Genomic DNA, 27,456 nt, shown 5'->3' on the forward strand with positions numbered 1-27,456 from the left:
AAAACTTAATTCAATATTCAGAAGGACATTTGTTAGCCTCAGAGATCCACGATTAGTTTTCGGTCATCGCGCTTGTAGTTGTGAGATTGGCGGCGTATCTGTTCTTGCTCTTCTCTACCTTTGTGCTTTTACCATTCTGACTGGGAGAACCTAACTTTAATTTTCACATCTAACACTAATAATCATAGATAACTATTGGAACGTAATAGAAAACAAGAGATACAAACATTATTAAAGTAATAATAATTGCACCCTTGCGCTTCAGATACGGACATCCTAAAGTGCATGCACCCCCGTCTATGCCATCTTAATTACTATGAAAACATTAAATTTTTTGCTCTCTCCAGATCCACCTTTAAACTTTTACTTTCACAGAGCTTGCGTTTGAATTTGTGCTCCTGTAAGCAGAGATGGGAGGCGGTACGGCGCCTAAAAGAAGCGTTCTACTTTGAAGTGCCACGTAAAAATGAGTGCAGGCATTCCCGGGCACACGGCGCCCGACTGCCTCAGGAGTGTGCTTTTGGAGGAGGCCACACGAACATCTCTACGCCCTTACAAAGGCAAACCGAGTTTCGGACACCTCAAGCAACAACGGTGTTTCGTGAGTTCAACGGAGGTGAATGCACTTGGTGCGATTCGTTCGACGAGAGCTCAAGAGATGACAGTCTCAACTGTCAAAGCCAGTTTCGAGAGTTCAACGAAAATCATCATCATCATCATCATCACCAGCCCTACTACACCCACTGCAGGGCAAAGGCCTCTCCCATGTCTCTCCAATTAACCCTATCCTTTGCCAGCTGCATCCACCCTTTGCCTGCAAACTTCTTAATCTCATCCGCCCATCTAACCTTCTGCCGCCCCCTGCTACGCTTACTTTCTCTTGGAACCCACTCCGTTACCCTTAAAGACCAGCGGTTATCTTGCCAACGAAAATAAAGGTCTACAATTGGGATTTACCGTACCAGGCGTATTTAAGTACCTCGGCGGAACAAATCATCGACTCGCCGAAGGAGCGCTGTGGTCAAAGATCCACCTCAGCCAGGAGAAAGCAGAGCATCAGGCTTGTACAGTCCCGGTCATAATATTACGGAGCACGCTTCGGTGCTTCGAACTCCCGCCACCCCTTACCCAACGAAGATTAAGAAGAGGTACTTCTTACACAGCTTAGCACACGTCCCTGGCGCGTTCGCGTATGAACAGAAGACACACTCATATCTCCTCTACAGAACACGTGAGAAAATATTCAAGCGCCGAAGCATGCTCCGTATTATTTTGGCCGCACCTGTACCAATTAGGAAACTGATTGGGACTCGGCGGCACTTGGGACCATAACGAGGACCGCCCGCATGCGATGAGAATGCTCCAACCACTAGGCTGCCGCTGGAGTAAAAAAAAAAAGATCCACATCTTGGACAAAGGGAGCATTAAATTCGGATCGAAATATTATTTTACTTTCCTGCTTCAAAAGCAGACGCCGGCTTAGTCGGGTTGAAGGCTGAACCCTTGAGTTGGTTGGGAGAAAACAGAGAGAGAAATCAATTCTAAAAGCGGCATGCTATAAGTAATCGGCAATTGCATTACTTGATCGCCTGGAGGTGAGGCAGATGCGTTCGCGCAGACAGACTCCTTCCGGACGTGATTGAACGCTCGCGGCTGTTTGCGGGCGCTGATAAGGAAGTAATGAGGATGCGCTGATTTGTTTGCTCCAGAAGAAGCAGCAAAGTGAAGGCCCCTTGTGCGTGGGCTCTTGCGAACGAAAGCATGGCGTTATGCCCTCGTTATCGCGCCGTGAAGGACTGTGAGAGGTTGGCAGCACTCGGGACGTTTGCGCAATGCTTCCTTGCCGCACAGATGATATGCAGGAAATTATCTCGCCATGCAGTCACAGACGTGTTCACCGTGGCATTATTCGCTGCAACCATTTTTTGACAAAGTGGATCCTGTGCACAATATTTACAAATAATGCACCGTTCCAGGAAGAGCTAATCGTCCAAATAAATCGCCCGTAATGCATTAGGATTTATAGCGTCACTGAGAAACTAAAAATGTTTAATTCCTATACACGAAAGGTAAATAAGCCAAAGTGGGAACGTCACTCACACAAATCTGAAACAGTGCAAGCACACCTCGTGCAGCGCGGCCGCGCATTGCCCTTTTCATCTTCATCTCTAACGTCCCGGAACAGCGCCACGATCGCGGCGACGTAAAGAGGCGGCTGCACGATATAGTTTGCAGGAGACGATGATACGGCAAGGGACGCGATGTGTTCTGCGAGAAATTTCGCAGAAATGTGGACGGGACCCAGCAGGGAAAAAAAGGGCTCTATAGTGTCGATGCTTTTGGTGGCCTTGAGATTCCGAGCTGAAAGCACGGGCCAGCTGGCTACATTCCTAGGTCAAAAATTCTAGCTCACTGTGCAGGACGTTCTGTCTATACAATCCGGGCTGTAGCAAGAATTAAAAGCCTGCAGTGCTTCGTAATTGCACAACAGAGCAGCGAGCTGAGATGCCACATCCGACGGAACCTCCTCGAAATTAGCGCGGTCCCGCGCAGTTGAAAACAGACTGCTTTCCTGCCCGGCGTTGCTAGGTTCCCAGTTGCTGTTCTTGCTTTCGTCGTTGTCAATGCTGGCAAGTAACGCGACCGACCAGTCGCTCTGTCTCCGTCCGTTCCGTCATTTAGAAGAGAGGGCTTCAGCTCTAATCAGATGAGAAACATCTCCCACGCAGGAGTAAAAATCTCATCACGCGCTGCTCTCCGCAGGTCGACAGGGAGCATACAGAGCACGGCCTTACCGTAGCTGACGGCCGGGAAGGCGTGCCTGCTGAGGGCGAGCAGGTCGTAGAACACCCAGGCGGCCCCGTCGCCGAGGACGTATATGTTGGACGTGCTCCTGAGCTTCCCGTCAAGGCCGGGCGTCATGCCGCCGCACAGCCAGATCTCGTCGCCGCAGACGGCTGCGGCCGCGAAGGCGCACGGGTACGGCAGACCGGGCCCCGCACGACACCTTCGCGCCACCACATGCGAGAACAAGACAGTGCGAACGGCTCCTTTAAACTGGCGGAGAAAAAACCAAATGGCGCAGTCACTGCGTATGCATCAACTTAGCTTGAGCATTAGCTTCTGTACTTCGGCTTCCTTTTCTTTCTTTTGTTTTTTTCTATCTTGATGCACCCACTGCTGTGCCAAATGGGGACAGGAAATCGCACAATTTTAAATATACGCTTTTCGAGTTGGAAGAGCGCTTTTTTTTTGGCACAACACTGTCAACACTGTCATGACACAGTTGCGACGTGCTAAATAGCCGGCTAATCAACTAATATTGAATAATTAACTTTTCAGCTCTTTTAGGCTGCTTAGTTATTGAGAGGCGTGTAGCCCGCCATAAGTAATATTCATATCAGCTTTTTAAATTTCGAAAGCGCGGTTACCCTCGGCACAGCGGCCGAACAATTTTGACTACAGCGCGCCAAAATACATGCGCTTTCCAAAAAGCTTGCAATCAAAGGAACATCTCCAGTACACGTAACTCGTCGCATGCAGGTGGCAAACGTGCTTGCTCTGTTCAAAAAAGGTGAGAAAAAAAACAAGAAATGCACGTCGACTGAACTGGCACTCCTTAAGCAAAAAGAACCAATCCTAGAAAACTTGAGGCACATGTATTAACCTTAGGTGTTTTTGTCGACTTGTCCAAAGCTTTCGATTCCATTGATCATAAATTCCGTCTTAAAATGACTTGTTACGGCATTCGAGGTACGGCCCTCGACTTATTTGAATCATACTTCAGTCACAGAAAGGAATCTGTTAATGTAAACGGCCTATCTAATGTCTTTCCTGTTCATGTAGGTGTCCCCGAGGAAGCATTTTGGGCCTGCTTTTGTTTACCATTTTCGCCAACGATCTTATTAACACTGATCTCGACACCACGTACATTATGTATGCCGATAACACCACACAATAAACAGTTGCAAGTAGCGCCTGTCTCGTGTTACTCTTTGTGAGCGCTTTGTCCACTCAAGTGATTCAAATCCCCCCGGGTGATTTGGTCCTACGTGCCAATAGCTTGCTTTATAAATCACATCAGTGGTCTCTCGAAAACGGTCTACTAATGAACACCGATAAAACCAAAGCCTTACTCTTTCACCCAAAAAATATGAGTGTCGCACTACCCGGAGATATTGCGCTTAACACCTGTACAATTGAAGTTGTACGGTCAATGAAATATTTGGGTGTGCACTTTGATCTTATGTCCTGGCACTCCCATATAGATTTTCTCCCTGGCAAACTGTCACAAGTGTTGGGTGTTTTGTCCATTCCCTCAGGTACCTGCCTCAATTCGCAAAACTGCTAATTTATCATGCACTTTTTCTCAGTCACCTTTATTACTGATGTGTCGTATGGGGGACGTCTTCAAAGCTCAAACATGCATGGGCTGTTTGTTTTTCAGAAGTTCTCCGCGTCATGCTGTTACGACGACGAAGAAGAGGGCAGTGGCGCGGGACGGAGCGCTCGCGCTAGGCCCGCAGCCATTAAATCATATCATATGTCGTCCCGTTCCTTGGCATGCCACCTCGTAACATTTGGGGCGAGGTGCGGCTTCCCCGTCGTCATCCTGCATGGCGCCTGGAGCATCGCCACCTTCTGCTCGCCTTTGTCGTCGGCCGAGGGGACGTGGATTCTGCCGCCCGGCGGAACCCCAGCTCGATCTGACCAGAACCGACCAGCCTCTTTCCCCGTCCCCAGCCCCGAACACAAGACACGACGACCAGGAGCAGACGCAGTATGGCCCGACGACGACCCGAACCAAGACGGCACCCCCGCCCAAGCTGTCCGGCGAGTCCATATAACGCTTGACCTTCGGCTCTGCCCCCGAGTATCCAGGGGCAACCGATAACCTCGTTCATCTTGGTGGCATCCTCTTCTGTCCTCTCTGGTCACGCTCATCGTCACCTCACCACTCGGGATTCAAGCACTCGGAGGACCCGGGTCATGCTACGAAGGCGAAGAAGAGGGCAGTGGAGGAGCGCTCGCGCTAGGCCTCACGACTTTCATTCCACTCCTCTTTTCAGTGCGCTCAGAGCCCTAAAAATGCCTGCCCCAATAAACCACCGCTTGCTGTCAATTTACAGGAGAGATGTAAAAAACACCGGCGCTCTCAGCTCTCTCACAAAACGCGCAGCCCCTCGAGCTCCGGAGACTTGGTGCGTTCCTATCGATGTGCTCACTTCTTCCGCAACAAATCTGTATGAACTGGCTTTGCACTGAAGACTGCGTACAGTTGCACTTGTACCTTTTTTCCTTTCTAATCTTTTTTTCACGCATTTATGCATATTTTGTTATATGAATTCGCCTTTGGTCTTTCGTTCTTCGTTTAACGAGTTTCTCTCCTGCCCTGTTGCTGCCATTGTAAACGGAACTTGGGGCCAGTCAAGCTGCCCTATTCGCAGCTTTTTCCTCCTGTTTTCCACCACAACATTGTATCTCCTTTTTTGTGGAAATAAATGAAATCAAATCAAAATAACCAAAAATTGTTCGGCCACAGCATCACGTTGACGCTGAAAAGCAACCGGTCGTCGTGATTCCATATATTCTCTCATAATCTTATTCAGATACGAACAGCTACAAAGTGAACCTGGTGCTATCCGCCCCTGCAAGCTAAAACGCGTGTGTGCACCATCGACAAAGAAAGGCCAGTCAAAGAATGCGGTGAATGTCTCGACTTCAGGGCACGGTGTACGCAGTGCCTCTTGCGGCCGTGGATGCATGGTCAGTGCTTTAACGACAGAGCAACGAGAGACCGGCGTAAATCTGCCATGGCAGCCACATGGCTGCTGATTGTAAAAGTTGTACGTGTTCTAATTTAGAAAAAAAATATTTCTAGATCAAAAGATAGGCTGGAAAAGCAAATAAGTGAAGCATATTTTATCAAGCACAGAGGCCCTTCCTGCGTGAGCAGACCATCGCTGTCACTTTCAGGTCAAGAAATTTTTTGAACGGATCACCCATGTTTTAATTTCTGCTCACGTTGCTTTCTTGCGCTTATTTCTGCTTTCGTGAATTCCTGTGCGGAGTGGCTTTTTCCGAAAAACAAACTCAGCCGGTAGTGTTCGTCCTCGTGTCCTCACGCCGTTCGCATTCGCGCAGTCTCGTCTCCCGACAGCACGTTCTCCTCCGTGCGCTGTTCTCCCCAGTCGTCGCGACGCGAAGAGGCCGCCAAGTGGCCGCGCAAGCGACAAACGACACGCGTACGTGGTGCACCGGCGGAGATATGCTTTCGTTCGATGCCGGCTTATATAGCAAACCCTCGTGTGGTCTGCCAACTCGCTCTGCTAGCTAACTATGCAGCGTAGAAGCTCGGCTTGACAAAGTCCATGTACTGAAAAGAACCACGGTACGCTTCGAAAATGTGGCAACATCCTGCGAGAGGCGAACCTTGGCCTCCCGGTAGCGGATAAGGAGGGACGCGAGGCCGTCCTGAAGAACTGCCGCAAGCTGGAAAAAGTCCAAGCCCAAGTTGTGAAGCTCAGCAACTTTGTGACGCCTTTAACCTGGCAAAGCTGGGTTCGGCAGAACCAATAGGCCAGGCATAAATGCGTTCCTCACGGCGAAGAAACACACGGACAACTGCCCTTTCGTGCACTTGGCATTGCCCTCGCTCGCCGCCGAGGACCCCACGAAGCCCGAAGAGGTGTCCCCTCTCCTGCAAAGCACATGCCCCGAAGGAGTGAGTCCACTGGGGCCACAACGCTGCGGCACGCCTTCCTGCTTGGTATACCGTAAGAGAATTAAGGCACGGAAAACAGCATGCGCGCGGAACCTTCACTACATTTCAAAGGCAGTGCGTCGGGTCCTGTGTCGCAGCTCCACTTAAAGACGTTCTGCTTGCACGTCCCGATCGTCGGCTGAAAGAAGCATTGCACAGCACCGACGTGATACGGACCTTTCGCTTTGTCGATGAATTTCTTGTGATCTACAGAATGTCCCCAGAGCTCAGGATGTGGATGCCATTCTCAAGTTCCTCCCCGAAAACCTGCTAAGCTTTGGAGTGAGAAAATAATTGCCAGACGAAGGTCAGCTCCAAAACCTTGAGCTACGGTTGTTCGCAAGCAAGGACCACCTGCGCTGGTACTATGCTCTGCGGTCCAAGAAAGGCCTAATGCCGTGCTCATCTTCGTACACAAAATTAGTAAAAACAGCAGTAGCTACGGTCGCTCTGAATAATGTGCTCAAGAGATCGCGCCATTAGCGACAGCAAGAAAACATGGAAGCCCAACTGAAACGTCTACGCGAAGCGGGATTCCCGGACACCCTCACTTCCAGCCTCGGCTTCGAGCTTTTCAAAGATACTTCACCAATCAGGCCAACCAAAGGAGCTGCGAGAAAAAATTGGCAGTGGCTTAACTTGGCCAACCCTGGAAACCAGCGAAAAGCAAGCAGGCTTGCTAAACGCCTGAGGCTCGTCCATGACAGCTCCGCTACATGCTCTCGACAGCCGTTCTATATATACCCACACGACCACGTGGCTATGGCGTGTATCACATGGTCTTGCCCACCCCCCATTGGATGTCATCACGTGGCTTCACATCACCGCAACGAATGTCCTTAAGGCCAACGGTCAACTAAAGGTCACGGGTCAAGGTCAGGGGTGAAGGGTTCGACACCATACCTGTACCACATATGGCCACACTCGGCTCACGTGGTTGGGCTGAAGATCGTTCAAGGTCATTCTCCGGCCTACGCGACGACTGCGTTACGTAGTGTAATGAAGCTTTTCGCTTCAAAAGAAATAGAGAAGAGAGCCGTCATGCCGTATGTGCACGCGGTCAGCAATGCGTTGAAGAAAATGGTAGGGCGGGCAGGAGAAAATCTGATCCTAACCGTGCCAAGGAAGTTGAATATGCTATGCGAAATGGCGAAAGATGAAGCGCGGTGTAATAAGCGGCATGTCAAAAAGTTGACCACTTGTGATACTGAAGTGGTGTACGACGTCCCACTGTCTTGCGGCGTGTCTTGTGTAGGTCGAACAGGACACCGCGTCAACGACCGCCTAACAGAACATGCCACTGCTGTCTATCAAGACGCGATACGGCAGCAAGTTGGCAAAACACGTGTCTATTGTCAATGCATTCCACACCTTGGACGAAGCCAAATTTGAAGGCGATATAATCATTAACACAAGCGCGGTATCTTGGAAATTGGATATCTTGGAAACCGATGACAACGATAAGTGACAGATTGAATCCTCCTCGCTTTCACTTTGTTTTTATCATCTTTATTATTATTTATTTCGTTATCCCAGTATTTATTGAGTGCAATGCAATAAACCTTCAGTAGTTAGTGCTTTGCGTGTCTCCTATTCTCGGCCCCGTCTTTCGCGCGCTGCCTTCGTTGAAATGCGAGTGAATGACGCAGCTGAAGTTCACTCAGCGGCACCGGGGATCGCACCCGTCTCGTCACGCATCGCGCTTTGCAGTGCGCCCGCTAAAAATGTTGCGTGCCCTCGGAGGCAGCAGGCCGCGGTGTGCCTCGCAGCTGTGGCGGAAGAAACGTGCGCTCTACGGCGACCACGCCGGCGCGCCTACCGAGGGCGAGGACAGGTGAACGGGGCACTGCGACAAACTACTTCTCAGAGGTATAATCGCGCGAGGCACTTCCGGGCGATGAGCGAAACTTTAGCGAAAGGCGAACCGAGAGACGAATCAACAGGACTTGTCGGGCTAGTTGGTTGATCATAATGCAAAAAAGACGAACTGCGCAACAAGAACACGGACGTTAGTGTGTGTCTGCCTCCCTTTCGTCCGTGTTCTTGTTGCGCAGTTCGTCTTTTTTTGCGAGAGACGAAGCATGGGCGGAAACACTTCGCGCGACAGCGCCGCTCGTCGCCTATAGCTGCTGCCGTCGCGCAAAATTTAACGTGTCCGCACGCAAGTCTTGGGACTTGTTTCTAATCGTGACACAGCCCTTTAAGTTGATGTCGTGTCACGATTAGAAACAAGTCAAACAAAGCGTCTTTTTCGTCGCCCAACATGCCTTCCCATTCGGAGCCGCTAATGCCCAACTTACCTCGCGGCGCGGGTGTCTATAACAAATACGTCGTCCAATGTCCGCTCCCTAGGGGTCGGCGCCGACGAATCGTTCCTGTCGAGTCCGACGCCACCGAGAACCCAGATTTGGCCCTGGTATGCCACGACCGCGGCTCCCATCAGCGCCAAGGGCATGTTTAGAAGCACCGACCAAGAATCAAGCATTGGACTGTACACAGTCACGGTATCCAAATATCTGAAAAGCAAAGCGAAATTCTGTAGCGTGAGCTACACTACGCTAGTCAGAGCCGCGTTTCGCCTGGTCAGCCGGAGCCAGGACTGCGCATGCGCCGTTCCGCAGGTGTTCGCCCCGCCGGCTTCCACCGCTGCGCTATAGTGCCTAGAAAATAGTCTGCCGGTGTAGTCTAGGCACTATAGCTGCGCCGATGCGTGACAGCTACTGCGCCCTTCCCTTTTGTCAAAAACGTTTCCTTCCCTCGAAACACATGCTTTCGCGAGGTTGAGGCGCCCACCGAGATCTGAGAGCTGCTGCGCCCTTTCCTTTCCTCAGGGGAAAAGTGATTGGCAAAGCTAGGATGAATGAAGGGAGGAGAGGCGCGTCCGCCGAAGCGACGACGCTGGTTTTAGCAACAGACGTCGCAAGTGCAGATGAAATCCCAGCGATGTAGTCACTGGTTGACCTCAGTGTGGTCAACCACATTGAGGTTTACGGCGCATGCGCAGTAAAAGCGCTGAGGGTATGCGCATTGCTAGTGAGGTGTTCCATTGGTGAAGAAGCTGATGGCGAGCGCCTGCACTGCACGCGGCATCTTCATCGGCTACGAGAAGCTGCTTGGGACGACCCCGAAATCGTTGCTTGGCGTGGAGAGGCCCGCCATCGTAAGAATGAAGCTCGAAGGGCTAAGCGTGCGAACGTGGCTCTTGCTACGCATATCCTGGCCTAGCTAAGCTGAGCCACTGCGATCTTTTTTTTTTTTGCGCGGAAAGAGCAGCGCCAGACGAGCGTTACATGTCAAACATGACATTCAGGGAATCCCCCCCTGTGCACATGCTCTCAACCATTAATTGCATACGCTGAAAGCAACCTTCTGCAACAAAGCATGAATTGTTAAAACATGCAATGCAGCTGCAGCATTCCAAAAACAGCGCAAACAAGACAAGGACGACGGAAGGAAACGACAACACGAGCGCTGACTTACAACTGAACTTTATTTGAGCAAAACCTTGCCACCTTCATATGCTATCCACTTTTTAGGATTTATCGATTTTATTTGTTATTGATGCATTTTACCGTTTTTATGGCTCTTTACACCTTCTGACATTATTCGCTACGTAGTCAACCATTGTGCTTTGGTCACATTTACCATCTCCTTCGAGATTTCATCTTGTTTTACCCTTACCACCCTTTGGCGTTTTTTATCGCTTTTATGGCCTTTTACACCTTGTGATGTCCACTGTTTCTGATTACATCTGCCACTTCCTTCCTTATATATTGTGCACGTTTTGCTCAATAATGCTCAGTTGTAGTAAGTCAGCGCTTGTGTTGTTTCCTTCGGTCGCCCTTGGCTTGTTTGCGCTGTTTTTGGAATGAGTGCCTACCAACTCGGCCAGGCTCCTACTTTAGCTGTGTCACACAAGCAACGAACGACAGCCTGTAAAGCATGCTCCGTTGCACAAGGCTGCATATGTGGCACAACAAGCTTATCGAGCACATCATGGGAATGTTTTTGCAGCATCGATTATCGTTGTGAAATAGAAGGGAAAAAAAGTACAGCGCAACATCAAGCATAGACCAGGTGGGAAAAAATGTATTTTGGCTGCACTAATGAGGCCCACAGCAGCTGTTACCGCGAAAGAGGTGCGCGCGCGCGCGTGTGCGCGTGTGTGTGCGTGCGTGCGTGTGCATGTGTGTACGTGCGTGCGTGTGTGTGTGCATGTGTGTGTGTTGGGAGACGCGTGCATCGGATGGGCGTGATGTGCACGTGCTAGCGTGTATCAGGCTTTTGGCTGCGCCCATCGTCCAGCAGGACATTTAATGCAACTAATTAAATTATGACGTCATCAACTCCCGTGTACACCCTACCTCTGTTTTTCTTCAAGGGTGGAGCAGCAGGTCGATTTCCGGCGAATCAACTTCTCTCTACTCAGCCACGCGATTACAACCCTGTCACCATTATTAAATCCGAAACACCGTCTACTGATAGGAGACCTGTGAAGAAATAAGGCCTGCGGGCCGTGGCCACGCGACTTATTCGCAGAGGCAGTTCTACCGCCTCTGAAAAGACGCGCTCGTTAACCGTGGCACCGCAGTGGACTTATTCCAATCAACTCCGCGACAAAGGGAGTAAGCACAGCGAAGCGGGCGACTCCGCAATCCAGGCAACCTGACCAAAACGTCGCAAGAACAATGCATGACGTGCCATCTACCAGCTTTAACCAGCACTGCAAATGAGAAAATTGCTCCGCGCCAGCGTTTCCGAGAGCAGAGAGGATGTGATTGTGTTTATTGGTGCACAACTAAGGTTGTATGCCAAACGCTAAGTTAGATGCGTTTGTTTTCAAAGTAACTTAGCGTTTGGCATACAAAAGTTTTCATGGGAAGTGACGAGGAGAGTTCAGAAAACGAGAAGCTGGGGAGACCCCCCGACTTTTTGCACTTTTCGCTTCTTGGCAGTGGAAAGATTCCTGTGTCACTCGAACGTCGCACTCCTCAGAACACGTACGAACACTACGCGTCGATTGGACAAGCAGCCGTTCTTTTCGTTTCGCATTTCGTTCGCGATTGCTACGTTGAACCCGCCATTTTGCAGAGGACGCCCCCTTGCTTTGCAGCCACGACTGTGTAGGGGACTATTCGATACTTATTTTGCCGGCCGTTCGTTCACGGTCTGCCTGCTTAATCTATATTTCATCAGCCGGCTGTTCGCAGCGACGGGGAGCGCGCACCTTCCGTGCTGGTCCCGACCCCCGACCACGTAAAGCCGGTCGCCCAACACGGCGGCGCCATGGAAAGCCCGCGGCTCGGGCACCCTGGCCCTGTCGCTCCAGGATCGCCGGCTCGTCGAGAAGCAGAAGACCGAATCCGAGGCCACCATCTCGTCGCAGCGTGTCTGGCCCGGGTCGCAGCCTCCTGAGAGGTCAGGAAGAATTATCGGCTGACGCAGAAAGGCACCACTGCCAGGCTCCCTCTGGCGGAGCAGCGCTTTGATATTGTTGCTGCTGCGGGCATCTCAAATAGTGGTCAGCTGAGAAAACTGTTACACGAGGCACAGGGAAAAGGACGAAGAGAGAGAGAAAGAACACGCTCTAATGAAAAGCACTGCGCAAAGTGGTCTTTGGTGAAGCAGAAAATATTTCTTGTGTAATAAGGAACGTCTTACGAAGCACTGCGTCGCCAACAACCAGCGGTACAGTCCGGGTACAGACCAGAGGCAGCTGTCAGTCCAGAGCACGCACGAGGGACGGAGCGTTCGGCGCTTCTCGTCGTCTTTTTCATTAAGCGCCAGCCTCTGAAGATTCCAAAGCCGAAGGCCAGTCTTACAATTTCCCCCGGGCGAAAGGGCGCCATCCTGGCGGCCTAGGCCGATGTGACGACGGCGGGGTCGTAGTATGGTTTGAGGCGGATCTTGTGGACAATGGCGCGGCCTCGACGACGACGATCAGGGGATGGCGTAAGGGGTTCGATGAGGTAATTAATTAACGGGGGATGTCCCTGGTACTTGCTAACAAGTTTGGAGGAAAGGCCGGGACCTGAGGAGGGTACCCAGAACCAGACCAGAGTGTCAGGAAGGTAAGCGGGAGGAAGTGCAGGGGGATCATTGGTGCTTTTCTGCTGCTGCTGGGCGTGAGAAGTGAAGGACCGGGCAAGCTGCCGGCATTCTTCGGCATAAGCTGCGGCTTGAGAAAATGTTGTAAATTCGGAAGCATCAGGGCGGCACGGTAGAATGGTGTCCAATGTGCAAGAACGCTCACAGCCGTACAGGAGAAAGTACGGAGAGAATCCAGTGGTGGCTTGAGCAGCGGAGTTATAAGCGTATGTGACAAAAGGGAGAACGCGGTCCCAGTTACAATGGTCGGAAGCAACATACATGACCAGCATGTCGCCGAGGGTGCGGTTAAAACGATCAACCATGCCATTTGTCTGGGGATGGTAGGCGGAGCTGGTGCAGTGAACGATGTTGCATTCCTAAAGGAGAGCTTCTACAACTTCAGAGAGGAAGGCCGGACCTCTATCACTGAACAGCTCTTTGGGCGCACCACGGCGAATAATGAAGGATGCAATGCCGTGGGCTGTAGCGGATGGTAAAGGCGACGTTTCAGTGTAGCGTGTGAGGTGGTCGATGGCAACGATGATCCAGCGGTTCCCGGCTGATGTGCTGGGAAGAGGGCCACAGAGGTCGATGCCAACACGCTCGACGGCTGCTCAGGGCAAGGCAGCGGCTGCATAGGAGCGGCGGGTCGGCGAGGTAGATTTTTTCGTCGCTGGCATGCGGTGCAGGACTGAACGAACTGGCGCACATAACGCCAGTAGTACCGCTTTCGTAGACGGGTGAAGGTCTTCAAGAATCCGGCATGGGCACACTGGGGATCATCGTGGTACGAAGAGCAAATGAAGGAGCGCATATGTGTCGGAATGACGAGAAGCCACTTGCGACCATCCGGGAGATAGTCGCGGCGGTAAAGAAGCTCGTCTCGGATGGCAAAATGGTGGGAATGACGACGGAGAGCACGGGAAGGAGGTCGAGACGATTGGCCAGATAAGAGATCTAAGAGGCAAGTGATCCATGGGTCTTTGCGCTGCTCGGAAGCCATATCAGCGGACTCAAACGTCACAGAAGGCAGGGCGGATATACAAGGCACTGCCTCAGATGGTAGAGGGGAAAGTGAGAGTGCATCAGCATCGGCATGTTTGCGGCCGGAACGATAGATAACACGAATGTCGTACTCTTGGAGTCGCAGAGCCCAGCGCGCCAGTCGACCAGAGAGAGATTTCAAAGAGGACAACCAGCACAGGGCGTGGCGATCGGTAAGAACATCAAAAGTCGAAAGGGTTGACGATCGCCCAAACGATGGCTAAACACTACTTCTCGGTGACAGAATAGTTGGCTTCAGCTTTTATGAGTGTTCGGCTAGCGTAAGCGACCACGTACTCGTCAAAGCCTTGCTTTCGCTGAGCGAGTACTGCGCCGAGGCCGACGCCGCTGGCATCGGTGTCGAGTTCCGTCAGAGAGCGAGGGTCGAAGTGATGCAGAATTGGTGGAGTGGTCAGGAGGCGACGTAGTGTTATAAACGCTTCACCACAGGCTGGCGACCAGGCCGAAAGGTCGTGGCTGGACGAAGCGGCGGAAGTAGGAGCAGAGGCCGACGAAGCTGCGGAGATCTTTTACAGAAGTGGGCTTCGGAAATTCGGCGACAGCTCTCAACTTGGCCGGATCCAGGAGAACGCCATCCTTCGACACATGTCCGAGAATAGTGAGCTGCCGAGCTCCGAAGCGGCACTTTTCAAATTGAGTTTGAGGCCAGCGTCGGCCAGGCAGCGAAAAACACTCTAGAGGCGCTGGAGGTCAGACGAAAAGTCCGGGTAAAAGATCACAACGTCTTCTATAGGTAACAAAGGCATGTGTGCCATTTAAGCCCTCGGAGTATGTTGTCCATCATGCGCTCGAATGTGGCGGGTGCATTGCAGAGGCCGAAGGGCATGACATTAAATTCATAGAGCCCGTCGGGTGTGACGAATGCAGTTTTTCGGCGATCCGCCTCTGCCATCGGCAGCTGCCAGTAACCAGAGCGCAAGTCCAATGAAGAAAAGAACTTAACGCCCCTGCAGACAGTCGAGGACGTCGTCGACACGGGGGAGAGGGTAAACGTGCTTGCGTGTAATCTTATTCAGACGACGGTAGTGCACGCAGAAACGGATGGAACCGTTTTTTTTCTTGACCAGGACCACTGGCGATGCCCATGGGCTGTGCGACGGCTGTATCACGTGGCGCTTGAGCATGTCGGTCACCTGCTGGTCAATGATGCGGCGCTCAGCAGCTGACACGCGGTACGGACGTTGGTGCAAAGGGGCATGGGTGCCAGTGTCAATAGAGTGGGTAACGGTGGTTGTGAGGCCCAATGAAGGTTGCTGGTAGTCAAACGAAGCTTGAAAACGCTGCAGAACGGCTACAAGCTGGTCTCGTTGGGCAGACGTCAGGGAGGTGTCGACAGAACGGTGAAGAATATCGACAGAAGACTGATTGGAGATGGGGACAGGCGTAATGGCGCTGACGGGAAGGCCGGCCGTTCTATAGACGAGGGGATATGCTGAGGCGGGATCGAGAAAGGCAACACTACCAAGCGATTGGCCATGGAGTAAAGTGGTAGGGCAGGAGAACGGGTTGGCCACATAAATAGCACTGGATCCACGAAGAATTGTCAGCACGGCATGAGGCCGCAAAACAGACTTCTGGTCAGCGCATCGTAAAGAGGGAGTATAGTGACAGTTGCATCTGAGAGAGCAGCACAAGAAAGAGGCACCAGCACTGAAGAGCAAGGCGAAACGTCTGTGTCCTCTGAGACGACCACTGTAGCGGCAGCAGCACCGGGTACGTCCAAGGGAGCGTCACTGTGGGGCGACAAGTCAAGCTGAGCACGGGCGCAGTCAATAACGGCGTGATGTGAGGAGAGGAAGTCCCAACCAAGGATAACGTCGTGAGAGGAGCGGGCGAGGACGATGAACTCGATTGTGTAGGGAACGTTCTCCATAAGCAGGCGGGCGGTGCAGGCGGCTAACGGTCGAATGTGCTGAGCGCTGGCGGTGCGGAGAGAAACGGCAGGAAGGGGCGTCGTCACTTTTTTGAGTCTGCTACAGAGGGTGTGACTGAGAACGGAAACGGCTGCGCCAGTGTACACAAGTGTTTCGACGGCGACTCCCTTAACGAACACGGTAATAATATTGGCAGCCACAGAAACAGGTCTTGAGCGAGTCGCTGGCGACGCAGTTCTTGCCTCCGGAACTGCGGCCGTTAGTTTTCCGCGTGGACGGCGTGTTGGCGGCGGAGCATCGGAGAGCGGGAACGGCGGCCAGGAGACGGCGAACGGTGGGAGCGGAGATGGTAACTAGGAGAAGAAGAATCCGGAGGCGGCTCGTGTGATGCAGGCGAGGACGACGGCGGAAGGTCGTACGTCGGCTCCCGCCTATAATCGTAGGGCGGTGGTCACGACTGCGACACAAACGAGCCACGTGGTCAGTGACACCACAGGCGTAGCAAATAGGGCGGTTGTCTTGTGTGCGCCAGTGGTTGAGTGGCTGCGGCTGTGATCGGCGGCGGGCAACCGGACGGTAAGGTGGGGTTGTAGGCCGCTGGGGTTTTAACTGCCGGGTAGGTTTCCTGTAGACAGGGGCAGCAGGCGAGGGCCGCGACCGCACCACGGCATCGGCGTACGTCAGAGGAGCCGCGATCAGGGGTGGCTGAGGAGGAGGTGGCAAGACTTCAGCGACTTGCTCCTCGACGACACGCTGTAGGTTGGGAGTGAGCGACGGCGCAGGCGTAGGCGGGCAGGTAGACAAAGATAGTTGGCGTGCGACTTCCTCGCGTACAAGCTGCTGGATGCTCTGGAGGAGCGACTGTTGGTCCAGATCAACGTCCCCTGGGAGAGCCAAGCTGGAAAGTGTGGCCTCCTGAAAGCCTGCACGCCGGGTAGAAAGGCGCTGTTTGCGCAGCTCATCGAAGCTTTGGCAGTAGCCGATGACAGCGGAGACAGTCTGGGGACCCTTGGCGACGAGCACCTGGAAGTCATCATCCTCAATGCCTTTCATAATATGTCTGATATTGCCGGCCTCGCTCATAGAAGGGTTGACACGCTTGCAGAGGTCGACGACAACTTCTATATAACTGGTAAATTTTTCACAGGTTTGCTGGGCCCGACTTCGCAAGCGTTGCTCGGCGAGAAGCTTATGCACTGGGGGACGGCCAAATATTTCTGTCAGACAGGTTTTGAGAGCTGCCCAGCTTGAGATGTCAGCCTCGTGGTTTCTAAACCAGAGATTGGCTACGTCGCTCAAATAAAAGGTAACGTTGGCGAGCTGGACGCTATCGTCCCGCTTAATGTATACGCTTACGCGTTCATAGGAAGGCAACCAATCTTCCACATCCGTGTCATCTGTGCCGCTGAAGATGGCCGAGTCACGCTGCTGCGCGGAGCCGGAACAGAAGGCAGCCGACGGAAGCGGTTTGGGTGACGGTCTCAAGCATTGCAGTGGCGGTAGGAAATGCGCGGGTGCGAAGCTCCAGGGCGAGGGGATCGTTGGCACCTCCACCACTTGTAATAAGGAACGTCTTGCAAAGCACTGCGTCGCGCAGAACCAGCGGTACAGTCCAGGTACAGACCAGAGGCAGCGGTCAGTCCAGAGCACGCACGAGGGACGGAGAGTTCGACGCTTCTCGTCGCCTTCTTCGTTAAGCGCCAGCCTCTGAAGATTCCAAAGCCGAAGGCCAGTCTTACACTTGGAATGCTTTGAACGGGGCGATGGACGGCAGGAAGGTCCACCAGACATGAATTTAGGCTCTCATGTCCGCGGAGCTCGATCAGTGCCCCGTGTCCAGTACGACCAAAGGAAGTGGGGAAAAAAAAACTGCCACAGCGCGTTTACGGGCAGCATTTGAAGTACCTTCTCTGGAGCGATTCCAATCTGCTTTTTTTTTCTTTTGCTTTGCTGTGCAGTTTCGAAATCTTTTTTTTTTGGTGGGGGGGGGGGGGGTGAAGGTTGATATAATGACTTCCCTCACAAGGTAACCGTCGCCGGTAGCACGAAGTTCAGTTTCAGCGCTGCTCCTTTTCATGATGCGCTCAGGAAAACGAGAACAAAACGCAGTAGCCACGAACAGACGGTAACAAACATTTTGCGTTTCGTGTAGACACTCCTAATTGCCCGTCTGCTCGCTTGAAGTCTCTCTTGTGGATTTTTTCAAAGACTACGCAGACCTAACAAGCAGAAAAGTGCCGATGTGCAAGCGCGGTCGTGCTGTGCATGCATAACAAAAACTGCGTATAACAAAACTAAGCCCGGAAGCGTATTTGAGTTTCGCACCTTGAGTTTGCCTTCAATTAGTGACTTTCCTGATTAAATTTGCCAGCGGAGATTCGTCTTCGCTGACGCTTATTGAGCTGGACCAGACGTGCTTTTGCTTTCCTCGCTTGTTCCCATATAGGCCGGACAGACAGTGCCCGACCTCTTACTGCGAGTATTCTTGCTTGTTTTCCTTCCGTAGCTCCCGACTTAGGGTTAGTGTTCGCTGATGCTTTAGAACATGGCAGCAGCTCGCGGAAACCTGGTCACGCTTAGGGGCACTTCAGCTCATCTCAGGTAATTGTCAACGCAGCCGGCAGCCAGTGGGTAACTTATAGAAGAAAGCCTAGTTCAATCTCTGCCATCTGAGCAAAAAGAAAAAGCTTAATCTGTGATTCGATTAACACGAGAAGGTGCCTTAACAACCTCAGCTCTTAGTTCGTCAGCGCCAAAGTTTTCCTTCAGATGAAGCAAATACTGTGAACCTGAAATAGGAACTATAAATAGGGGCAAAACGTATCACCTCTGGTGCCAGTCTTTTATGTGATTGAGAAAGCTAAAGTTCAAAAGAAGGACGGTTCCCCTAACGACGTCCATGTGTACGATATTCTGCGCGCCAACTTGGGGCTCACAGGTTATCACGAGCACACAACACGCCTCTGGCTGGAATATAACCCGCCATTTGGAATAACACCCTGAAGTTGGTCTGTGAATTTTTTTCATGTCTTCAAAACTTCATTCATTACTCAAAGGGTAACAAAAATTCAGATCGATTTGTTGTTCACCACATGTGCAACAAAATTACATCACCTAAGCAAAACAAAAACTTGCCGCCTTTTTGGGAATTATCCCTTGTTTTTTGCGAGGGGCCACGAAATAAGTGCGCTCACTGTCCAACTATTAAACCAACTGCATGTAACAGAAAAGAGAAGCAGTGCGCTAACAACAGAAACCGTGTTGAAGAATCGTGCCATTGTGAAAATTTGCAGCCCATTTGGCGAACTACAATGTCAGAGCGGAAGAGCCCCGTTTCGACCATGCGGACACAACACAAACAGTCCTACACAAACAAGCCCCAAGCGAGATATCCACGTGATCGTATTCGTTGTCATTATGGAACACGATCACTCCGCCTCAAGGGTATACGACGTGGCAGCGAACTGAGGTTCTCTTCGCGTTTCACTTCCCAGACAGCACACTGCCGGACAAGAAACACAGGGCACCAAGCCGAGCAACCATGCTCCGAGGGCCTGTGCTGCGTGTCGTACATCAGGTGCAACGCTGCGAAATATACAGACGTAGTCCACTTTCGCCGAGTAGTCTAAAGCACGAGAAAGCGCCGGCGTTTCAGCGTGTCGTCAGAAATAAGCTCACGACCAAACCCTGCAGGCAAAGCATTTATTATTTTCGCCCAGCACAAGAAACGAACAAAATTTTGATCACGGGTCTTTCCAGCGCGAACAAGAGCGCTAGGTTTGACAGCGTCATGGAACAGAGGATAGGTTGTGGAGAACCTGTTTCCCCGCTCCAATTCGACGCGGCCCATCTTCACCACCGTGCGCCAGGACAACATCCGCTTTGCGAGGAGGGAAGTCTCCCTCATGGGGGAAGAGGAAACAGCGACGGGAGCGCCACCTCGTAGGTTACGCGGAATTCTGCGGGACCGGACAGTCTACTACTAAACACTGTCTACTAGAAACTGTCTACAGACAGTCTTTCTTCGGGATCCGGCCAGCGGTACGAGCGGTTGGAGCCGCACGCTCTCGTCACCTTCCGCGGCAGGCGCACGGGGATCCGTTCCGTTGTGCCTTGCCGCTGGACTTCTGGTTCCAGGCAGCGAAGCGAGCGCAGCAAACGCGCGCTCTGACCGCCTTCCCCAGCAAATGCTAGGGAATGAATTTGCCTCAAGAATGCGGCGCGCACAGGAAAACCCGGCCGCCATTGTCGGCGCATACAAATGTTCGCCGCCGATACTTCCGAAGTCGCGCCCCTGCCCCAGCCGGTAAGTCGGAAGTCCTTCTTACGTTGCCTTCTATTTTTGAGGAATGCCTCGTTGATGTTTTGTAGCTAGCTGGCCCGCTCTGTGTATTGATTGCAAGTGCAATAAATAGCATATGAGTGTTAACGCTGTGTCGTCCCTTCCCTTTGTCCCTCGAGCACGAACCCTTCAGCGGTTAGCGAGCGGGAACACTGCATACGCGGAGTGGGAGTGCGGCAGGGGCGGAAGGCTGTCCCCCACCGTATTTCCACAAGGTGCAGAGGGTCTGCCTCTTGAAACAAGAATCACAGGTTCGACTCCCTTCTAGTTACCCCAATTTTGTTTTCAGCGCAATTAATTTTCTTTACACTATGACATGTAAGGTCATAAGGACACTTGAGTACTATTGCGACCTCATAATCGCACTTTGCCCAATGTTCTGGAGCCCTTTAAATTCCGCAGCTCCGCGCGTGACGTCGCGGCCCTCTCGACCAGTTCGGATTTTCTCGACACGTCGACTACGACGCTGGGCCATCCGCTTAACGGGACCCTTCACGCTACCGCGTTAACGGATTGCGCACTGATGCGTTAATTCCGGCGTTTCTTTATCTGGAAAGGCTTTGTAGTTGTACTTGTCGGCACTGCGCGTCGGAAATATTCAGGCGAAATCATTTAATGGCTCATCGTTGTCCGTCCGTCGTGAAATCTATCGCACTATAGCTGCCAATCAAACGCAGTTCGGGTGCCCACCGAGATATCCCAGACAGGGGTCATTTACTCCAAACCAATTTTCATTTCATTTTCCTACCCTTACGGCGCGGTTCGGGTTTCCACCGAGATTTGCGAGACAGGCGTCATTTCCCTTCCTTAAATTGTCCAACGGGCAAGGCGTCGCGCCGAACTGGAGATGGTGCTCCGTGGAGCCCTTCGCAAAGCTGCAACACGCTGTCGCGTCCCAGTCTTAAAGACGAAGCTTAAGCGTCCTCCAATGTGGAAGTAGTTGTGCGCAGCCGCGATCAATCGAGATAAGTCTTGTGGCATCGCAAAGAAAATGATAAAGCCGTGTGGCTGATGAGCGTGTGACGTCAATGAGTGGCGCAACCATCGTTCGAGAGGAGCGCTCCCCAGGCAATCTTGCCAGACGCCTCCTGAACGCCGGTCCGGAAGGATGCCACCTAAACGCTCTTTGTAGTCCTTAACATTTTCACCACACATCAGTGACACAAGCAGCAACACCGTGCTAAAGGATTTCGCCTCACCGCACTTTAAGTCGACGAAATGAACCCTGAATTTTTCGGGGGCTGCGTAATCGAACAGGGACCTTCGGCGTTCGAGACGGGGGCTCATCCACTCCGCCACGACGACTCGACCTTTGAACATGAATAAAGGCGCGTCTAGCGACTGCACGAGTTTCTCAGAAACGTATCTCAGAGATATGTACTGAGGCGTACATGAGTAATTATGAGCATTTCCTCCGTGCTTGGCGTGCAGTCGTAGCGCCATCGTGTGGCACCCATTAAAACCCCCTTTCGCCATGCACGGCGCTGGCCCGGCAGATGGCGCGCGCGTAGGCAACCTTTCTGCGTCGTAGTAGCGTCGTTCGTTTCTGAACAGGTGCGATGGAACCACGGCCGTCTACGTACTGCTAGTGTGGAGCAGCGTCTGTGTTGTTTTCAGAGGCCTTAAAACCTTAACCACACATCAGCGACACAAGCAGCAACACCGCGCTAAAGGCTTTCGCCTCACCGCAGCAACACGCTCTCGCGTTCACCCTTACAGGCGGAGCTTAAGCGTCCTCCGTGCCTGTTTTTCTGGTGCAGGAGGGTGGTGGAATGAAACTTCATTAGAAACCGTGCAATCTACAGCCGAGCCTTCTGTTACGACCGTTTTCACCGCTTTTTTTTTCTTTTAACCGATGCTGTCATACATGCATTGGCTAACGCAAATTCGCAGATCTGCTCCATGTAATACTTGTTGTAAACTTGGAAGCGCAAAAAACCGGACGACGGACAGAGTTCCCTTCCCTTACTCTGTTCCGTTCCCTTACTCTGTCCGTCGTCCGGTTTTTTGCGCTTCCAAGTTTACAACATGCATCACCAACTAGCCCGGCAGCTTGCTCTCCTGTCCATGTAATACATGTGTTGCATGAGACTCACCAACTACAAACACTTCATCGCCTACAAGGGACGCCGTGTGGTAGTTCCTGGGAGCGGGCATGGCGTCCAGCAGCTCCCAGCCGTTCTTGAGGGGCCGGAAATACAGGGCTAAGCAGCCTGCCAAAGAGAAGAAAGAAGCATGTGTGTGTGTGTGGGGGGGGGGGGGGGGGGAGCAGAAGTGGCCTCCTCTTGCTCACTGACCCGCCGTATTTCCAATCTATATGTCGGGCCTGTGTACAAATCGCACAGACGGGAATTCAACAAAAAATGGAGACTCCAACCTGCGTGCTACACAGTATACTAATCCCGCTGCTCAGCTGTAATATAAGCGCGAAACAAATCCACCACTAATATTTTGTTTTCGAGCGTTTTCGTTCACAGCTCAGAAAACTTTAGCATATATCTCTAAAGAGCAAGTGCTGGGAACCGCTTGTCAGTACTAGTACAGAATAAAATACAAGCAAATGAGAAATGGCGTTGTTACCCAATAGACTAATAGCAAACTGCAATGAAAACCTGCGCGCACAACATTTATAAAGGGATAAGCGAAAAAGTTAGCATCGATTACTCACATAAAATATATAAAGTGGATAGATTAATAAAGAGAAAGAAAACATGCAGTTTAGGCATACTGAGCTAGTTTCCTTAACACAGATCGAAAGTATATTCCATACAGATGTAGTGCAAAAATTAGTGGTATGTTTGCCATAGTTAGAGTTTGGTTTAGACACCGGGCAATTGTCCTCAGATGCAAACCGCGTCTATTTGAGGTGAGGGCTAAAGAGAACAAGACAGTTTAGCAAATGAAACAGCAGAGAGAACAATTATAGGGCCGATTTAGCATGGTTAGACCAAATGCGAATTAGGTGCACTTCGGTTTTCACTTGGATTTCGGCTTCGAGGCTCGGTGTTCGATGTCGAGCAGGCTTCAGTCAAAGATCGGTGAGTGGGGGCCTCAGGACTGGCGCACTAAATCCGTAGAGGACACTTATGCTTTGCCTTAAGGTTATGACGCGCTAATGGGTTAGTAGTCAGCTTGTGCCATGGCGCCATAGATGCCCATAAAAATCAGCGTCAATGGGTCAATGCTCATATTTGCGGAATCGGACATTCTTCACTTAACATTCATAGATCGCTGGGATTTCTCGCACAGTCCTGGCACAGTGCCACTGGCCCGGCAGGTGGCCGTTTCACACGCCTCCACCAGCGGGGCTTGCGAGGCTGCCCTTTCGAGCAACACCTCGCGAGCACTTACTAAATTTAACTGCCATCGGCCAAGGTGGGCAGTCTGCTGACAACCCTCTGGGCATGTTGTGACGATGTCACCGAGCCACGTGACCAAGGTGGCCCACACAGACCGTGGCGGAATCGGTGAGTGGGCGCCTTAGTGCAAGCGCACAGAGATAGATCACTTAGAAAGTCGACAGCAAAGACTGCTGTGTGCATCTATCCTGGGAGTAATTGAAATTAGGGCTTCTACAATGTCCTCCGAGACGCGTTCTTTGCTTTCCACAAAAATGTATCGTCAGAACGCACACGCGTACAAATTCGGCTTGTCGGTGTAAGTTCTTGTTTTAGCGCTCCTGCTGTCCGTTTTCCTCGCCATCTGTTTCGCAATGTTTGCGAGACGATACTGCATCTCCAGCTCAAAAGTACCACCACGAGGCTTTGATTGGCAAAACCTGTTTGGTTAGACTTGGTGATGTTGGCTTAGCTTACTGCATGTGTCTGCTTCGGCCGATGTGCCCAAGGAGGTCACACACACAACGTTCCAGCGCGTCGCACGAATGGTCTGCATTTTTAAATGACTAACAGAACACAAGCTCCAAGTCTGGATGTTACAATGGAGGAGGTCGTATATTTTTGAGCATATAACCACGAATCAATCCATTTTAATGTCCCTACCTGGTTGCTTGTCCGATATTCTGTTAAGTTCCCTTACGTATTATAAACTGTCAAATATTATTAAGTAAAACCTACTCTAGGCGAACGGAAATCATGCAGACACCAATAAGCTTCATCGAGGTGAATTTATGCCGCCTTCGCAAAGGACATACCCCCTTACGCACGTTTTTGCGGAAGGCGGTACTTCCAGGGGAACTTTCAGTTCTTTCTTTACAACAAGTAGATTTCTAACCTCGTGTTTGGTGCATGACGGCCTTAGTTCCTTATGTGCCACAGTACCCAACACGGCACTACACAATATTTTCGCTTTACATCCAAAATTCGTGGTTAATAAATCACCGGATAAGCTTTTAATGGCACAACTAGAAAGCTACAAGTGAAAGAACAGATACGGGGCCACTTTCCTGAACTTATTTCCAGAACATGGCTTTTAAACACGTCATGCAGATCAATCTGAATTTGTTTCCCACTGCGTGCACACAAGCTGCAAAAGAGCGAGCAAAAAAAAGGAGAACCGGCGTCCTATAGATGCACTGCGATAATTAGGCCCGCGAATGCTGCATTAAACCCCTCACGCACCGAAAATAGGGCAACGGCAAATTACCAAGACGATATAAATGGACTAAACACAGCAGTGCATCAGCAAACGCACTGCTCAGTTCGGCCACACAGCGTTAACGGAATGCCGATAAGCCTAACGGCACTCGCGAGGATCAACGGTTGATAGCAGGGATGCGCAGAGCATCCAAGAACCATTCATCACTCTCCAAGCTGTGCCTGCGGTGCCCTTTCAACTCCAACGAGGCGTTGAGAGCGCCCAATACCTTTATTTTTCTCATCACACTCTTGCTCGCTTTATACAGATCGCGGTCGTTGTTTGCGCAGCTTGTTGGAGTTGCACCTTTATCGCTCCGGACAGGGTAAACAAGCGATCGTTGGGAGCCCTCGCCGTTAATTATTCAAAAGCTCCGAGATCGAAACTTTTGCTGCTTTGGCGAAGAAAAGCTGCGAGTCAGTTCCCGAGACTCCCACGGGCCTCTGTGGCGACGAGGGGCCATTGCGGCTGCTGAGCGTTGAGTTAGCCCCTGCATGCAATCCAAATTGCATTTAACGGCGACAATGCCCATCACACGCTTTTAAGGCAAGCACTGTTTCCACTGCGAAGCGTGCCAATCTCGCTTTACTAGCTGCAAACGAAGACGCCCAACCCCAATTGCCCAGTGATATTGAACAGGCCACAGTTGTGCTTAATAGAAATCATTATAGCACAAATAGAAATTTGGGCCCGGCAGCTTCGGGAGAAATTTTTCCGAGGTAGAAGTGTACGCAAAAGCATTGTGAAAGCTTCACATGTAGAGCGCTAAAACACCACGCAACGGCGCACAAGACCCTACGCTGTAGACCAACACGGATCGGTGACGTAAGCAAAATCTGGTGGCGCTGCTATCGTCGGCTCGACGACTGTGCTAAAACTGGGGGTGGAACGTACGCTTAGCGCCCATAGGTAAATATGGAAGTAAAAGTTTTTAAGGCAATTTTCTGATTTCACACCTAAGATGTCGTCCCTACGTGAAGAACACTGAACTTCATCCTAGAACAGATTCTGAAAGTATGAAGCGTCATTTCGAATGCTGGGGGCAGCCGCGGTGGCTCAGTGGTTATAGCGCTCGACTGCTAACCGAAAAGACGCGGGCTCGATCCCGGCCGAGGCGGTCGGATTTCGATGGAGGCGGACTTCCAGAGGCCCGTGTACGGTGCGATGTCAGTGCACGTTAAGGAACCTCAGATGGTCGAAATTTCCGCAGCTCATCATAGCTTGAGTCGCTTTGGGACGATAACCCCCCGCCCCCCCCTCCCAAACGATAAACAATTTAGAAGGCGATGCAGTTTTAAAACGCCGCGTAAGTGCGCATGGGGGTTATTGCCGGCTGGGAGTACGGAACGGGAGTGCGGCCGATTGACAAACATGTAAGCTAAACTTAACAAACTTTATTCCTCGTCCATGGAGGCGGCCGTTCGTCAAGAGTTGTCGAGTGCTTTGAAAAGGAGTGCGGCAAAGTACACGCTTCGTCATTTGGAAGCTACCTTCTTAAAATTCCACAATAAATGTCCGCTGTGAAGCCGGAGATACCCCAAAAAGGCGCTCTATCCTTTGGCTGTTTTCCCTTAAAGCTCCTTAAAGGCAACTAGAGAAGTTTTACCATTCGACGAGATTGAAGGGATCGAATGTGTGAAGCTTGAAGACAATGCACGCCAAGTATTTCTCAGCTAAGGACTGTGCAGCAATGTGTGCCCTTCTTTTCGCGTTTCGTTCACTGCGTTGCTCCCTCCGCATTTGCTGCACTGCGTCGTTGCTGTGTGTCCGAGCGTGTGCGCTTGCGTGAGTGCCCGCTTTGCTTTGTTCTTTCGGCTAATATGAGTGATGCCGGAAAGAAGGCGCTCAGCGACGAAGCGGCCGTTGCGTTTCTAGCGCTCGTTGAGAGCTGCCCACCTATGTGGAATATTCAACACGCTGACCACCTCGACATGACGTTAAGGAACAAATTGTGGCAAAAGACCGCCACGGAAATGGATGTGCAACGCACGTAATGATTTTTTTTTACTGAAACTTTCGAGCCAAGTGGGCTCTCGAACTTGCGCTTGCGATGCATTTTACTTTGTTACGATAACCCATACGCAGGAGTCTTGAAGGCGCTGTTTGGAAATAAGCGCCGGACGTTCCGAAATGAACGCAAAAAATTGAGAGCAACAAAGAGCGGCCAGGGAGCCGCGCAAACAGCGCAAGCACGCTGGCGGAGAGAGTGCGCGCCGATTGTCCGCTGCATTCGTGTGAATGCTCGATGTCCGGACCGACTCGCGGTTGCTTGGTCACATGCCACAATAACCGCGCTCATCATCCGCGATCCGGTCCACTCGTCTGAACCCGCTCAAACGGCCTGGCAGTTGGCTTGAACCAAATAAGAACGCTGGAGTCTGTGTGTACGTGAAACAAAGTACCACCGCCTTCAGACATCTCCCTTCGATCGCGGTGAATGGTGAGGCCTATGTGTTCGGCTTCTGGAGAGCGGCATTATCATCCAAGGAGTCTACGTGGCACCGGGAACATCTGTCAAGCAGACGATTGATGTGGTTGCCACGTGTATACCAGCAGAAGGCACGGTTCCATAGTTGTGTGTGGCTTTGGGTGATTTCAACAGGAAACAGGACTCTCTTAGTCAGTGTATGAAAGTCAAGTTTGACTAAGTTAGCTTCGGACCCTCACGTCCAGACTACACAATGGGGAACTACTATAGAGCTTGTATACTAAAGAGGCTGTGCCAA

General features: G+C 51.5%; 1 protein-coding gene across 1 annotated transcript in view; it reads right to left on the reverse strand.

The window, feature by feature from the left end:
* LOC144111091 (beta-scruin-like) overlaps positions 1-27,456 on the reverse strand; it is a 108,082-nt gene that overhangs the window by 21,555 nt on the left and 59,071 nt on the right. The window contains exons 14-17 of the mRNA XM_077644230.1: positions 22,231-22,347; positions 11,991-12,174; positions 9,064-9,279; positions 2,796-3,007 (exon numbers count right to left, since the gene is read on the reverse strand). Of these exons, the coding sequence (XP_077500356.1) occupies positions 2,796-3,007; positions 9,064-9,279; positions 11,991-12,174; positions 22,231-22,347 (729 nt within the window). The remainder of the gene's footprint in view (positions 1-2,795; positions 3,008-9,063; positions 9,280-11,990; positions 12,175-22,230; positions 22,348-27,456) is intronic.

Source organism: Amblyomma americanum, chromosome 11 (assembly GCF_052857255.1).
Source record: "Amblyomma americanum isolate KBUSLIRL-KWMA chromosome 11, ASM5285725v1, whole genome shotgun sequence".
NCBI lineage: Eukaryota > Metazoa > Arthropoda > Arachnida > Ixodida > Ixodidae > Amblyomma > Amblyomma americanum.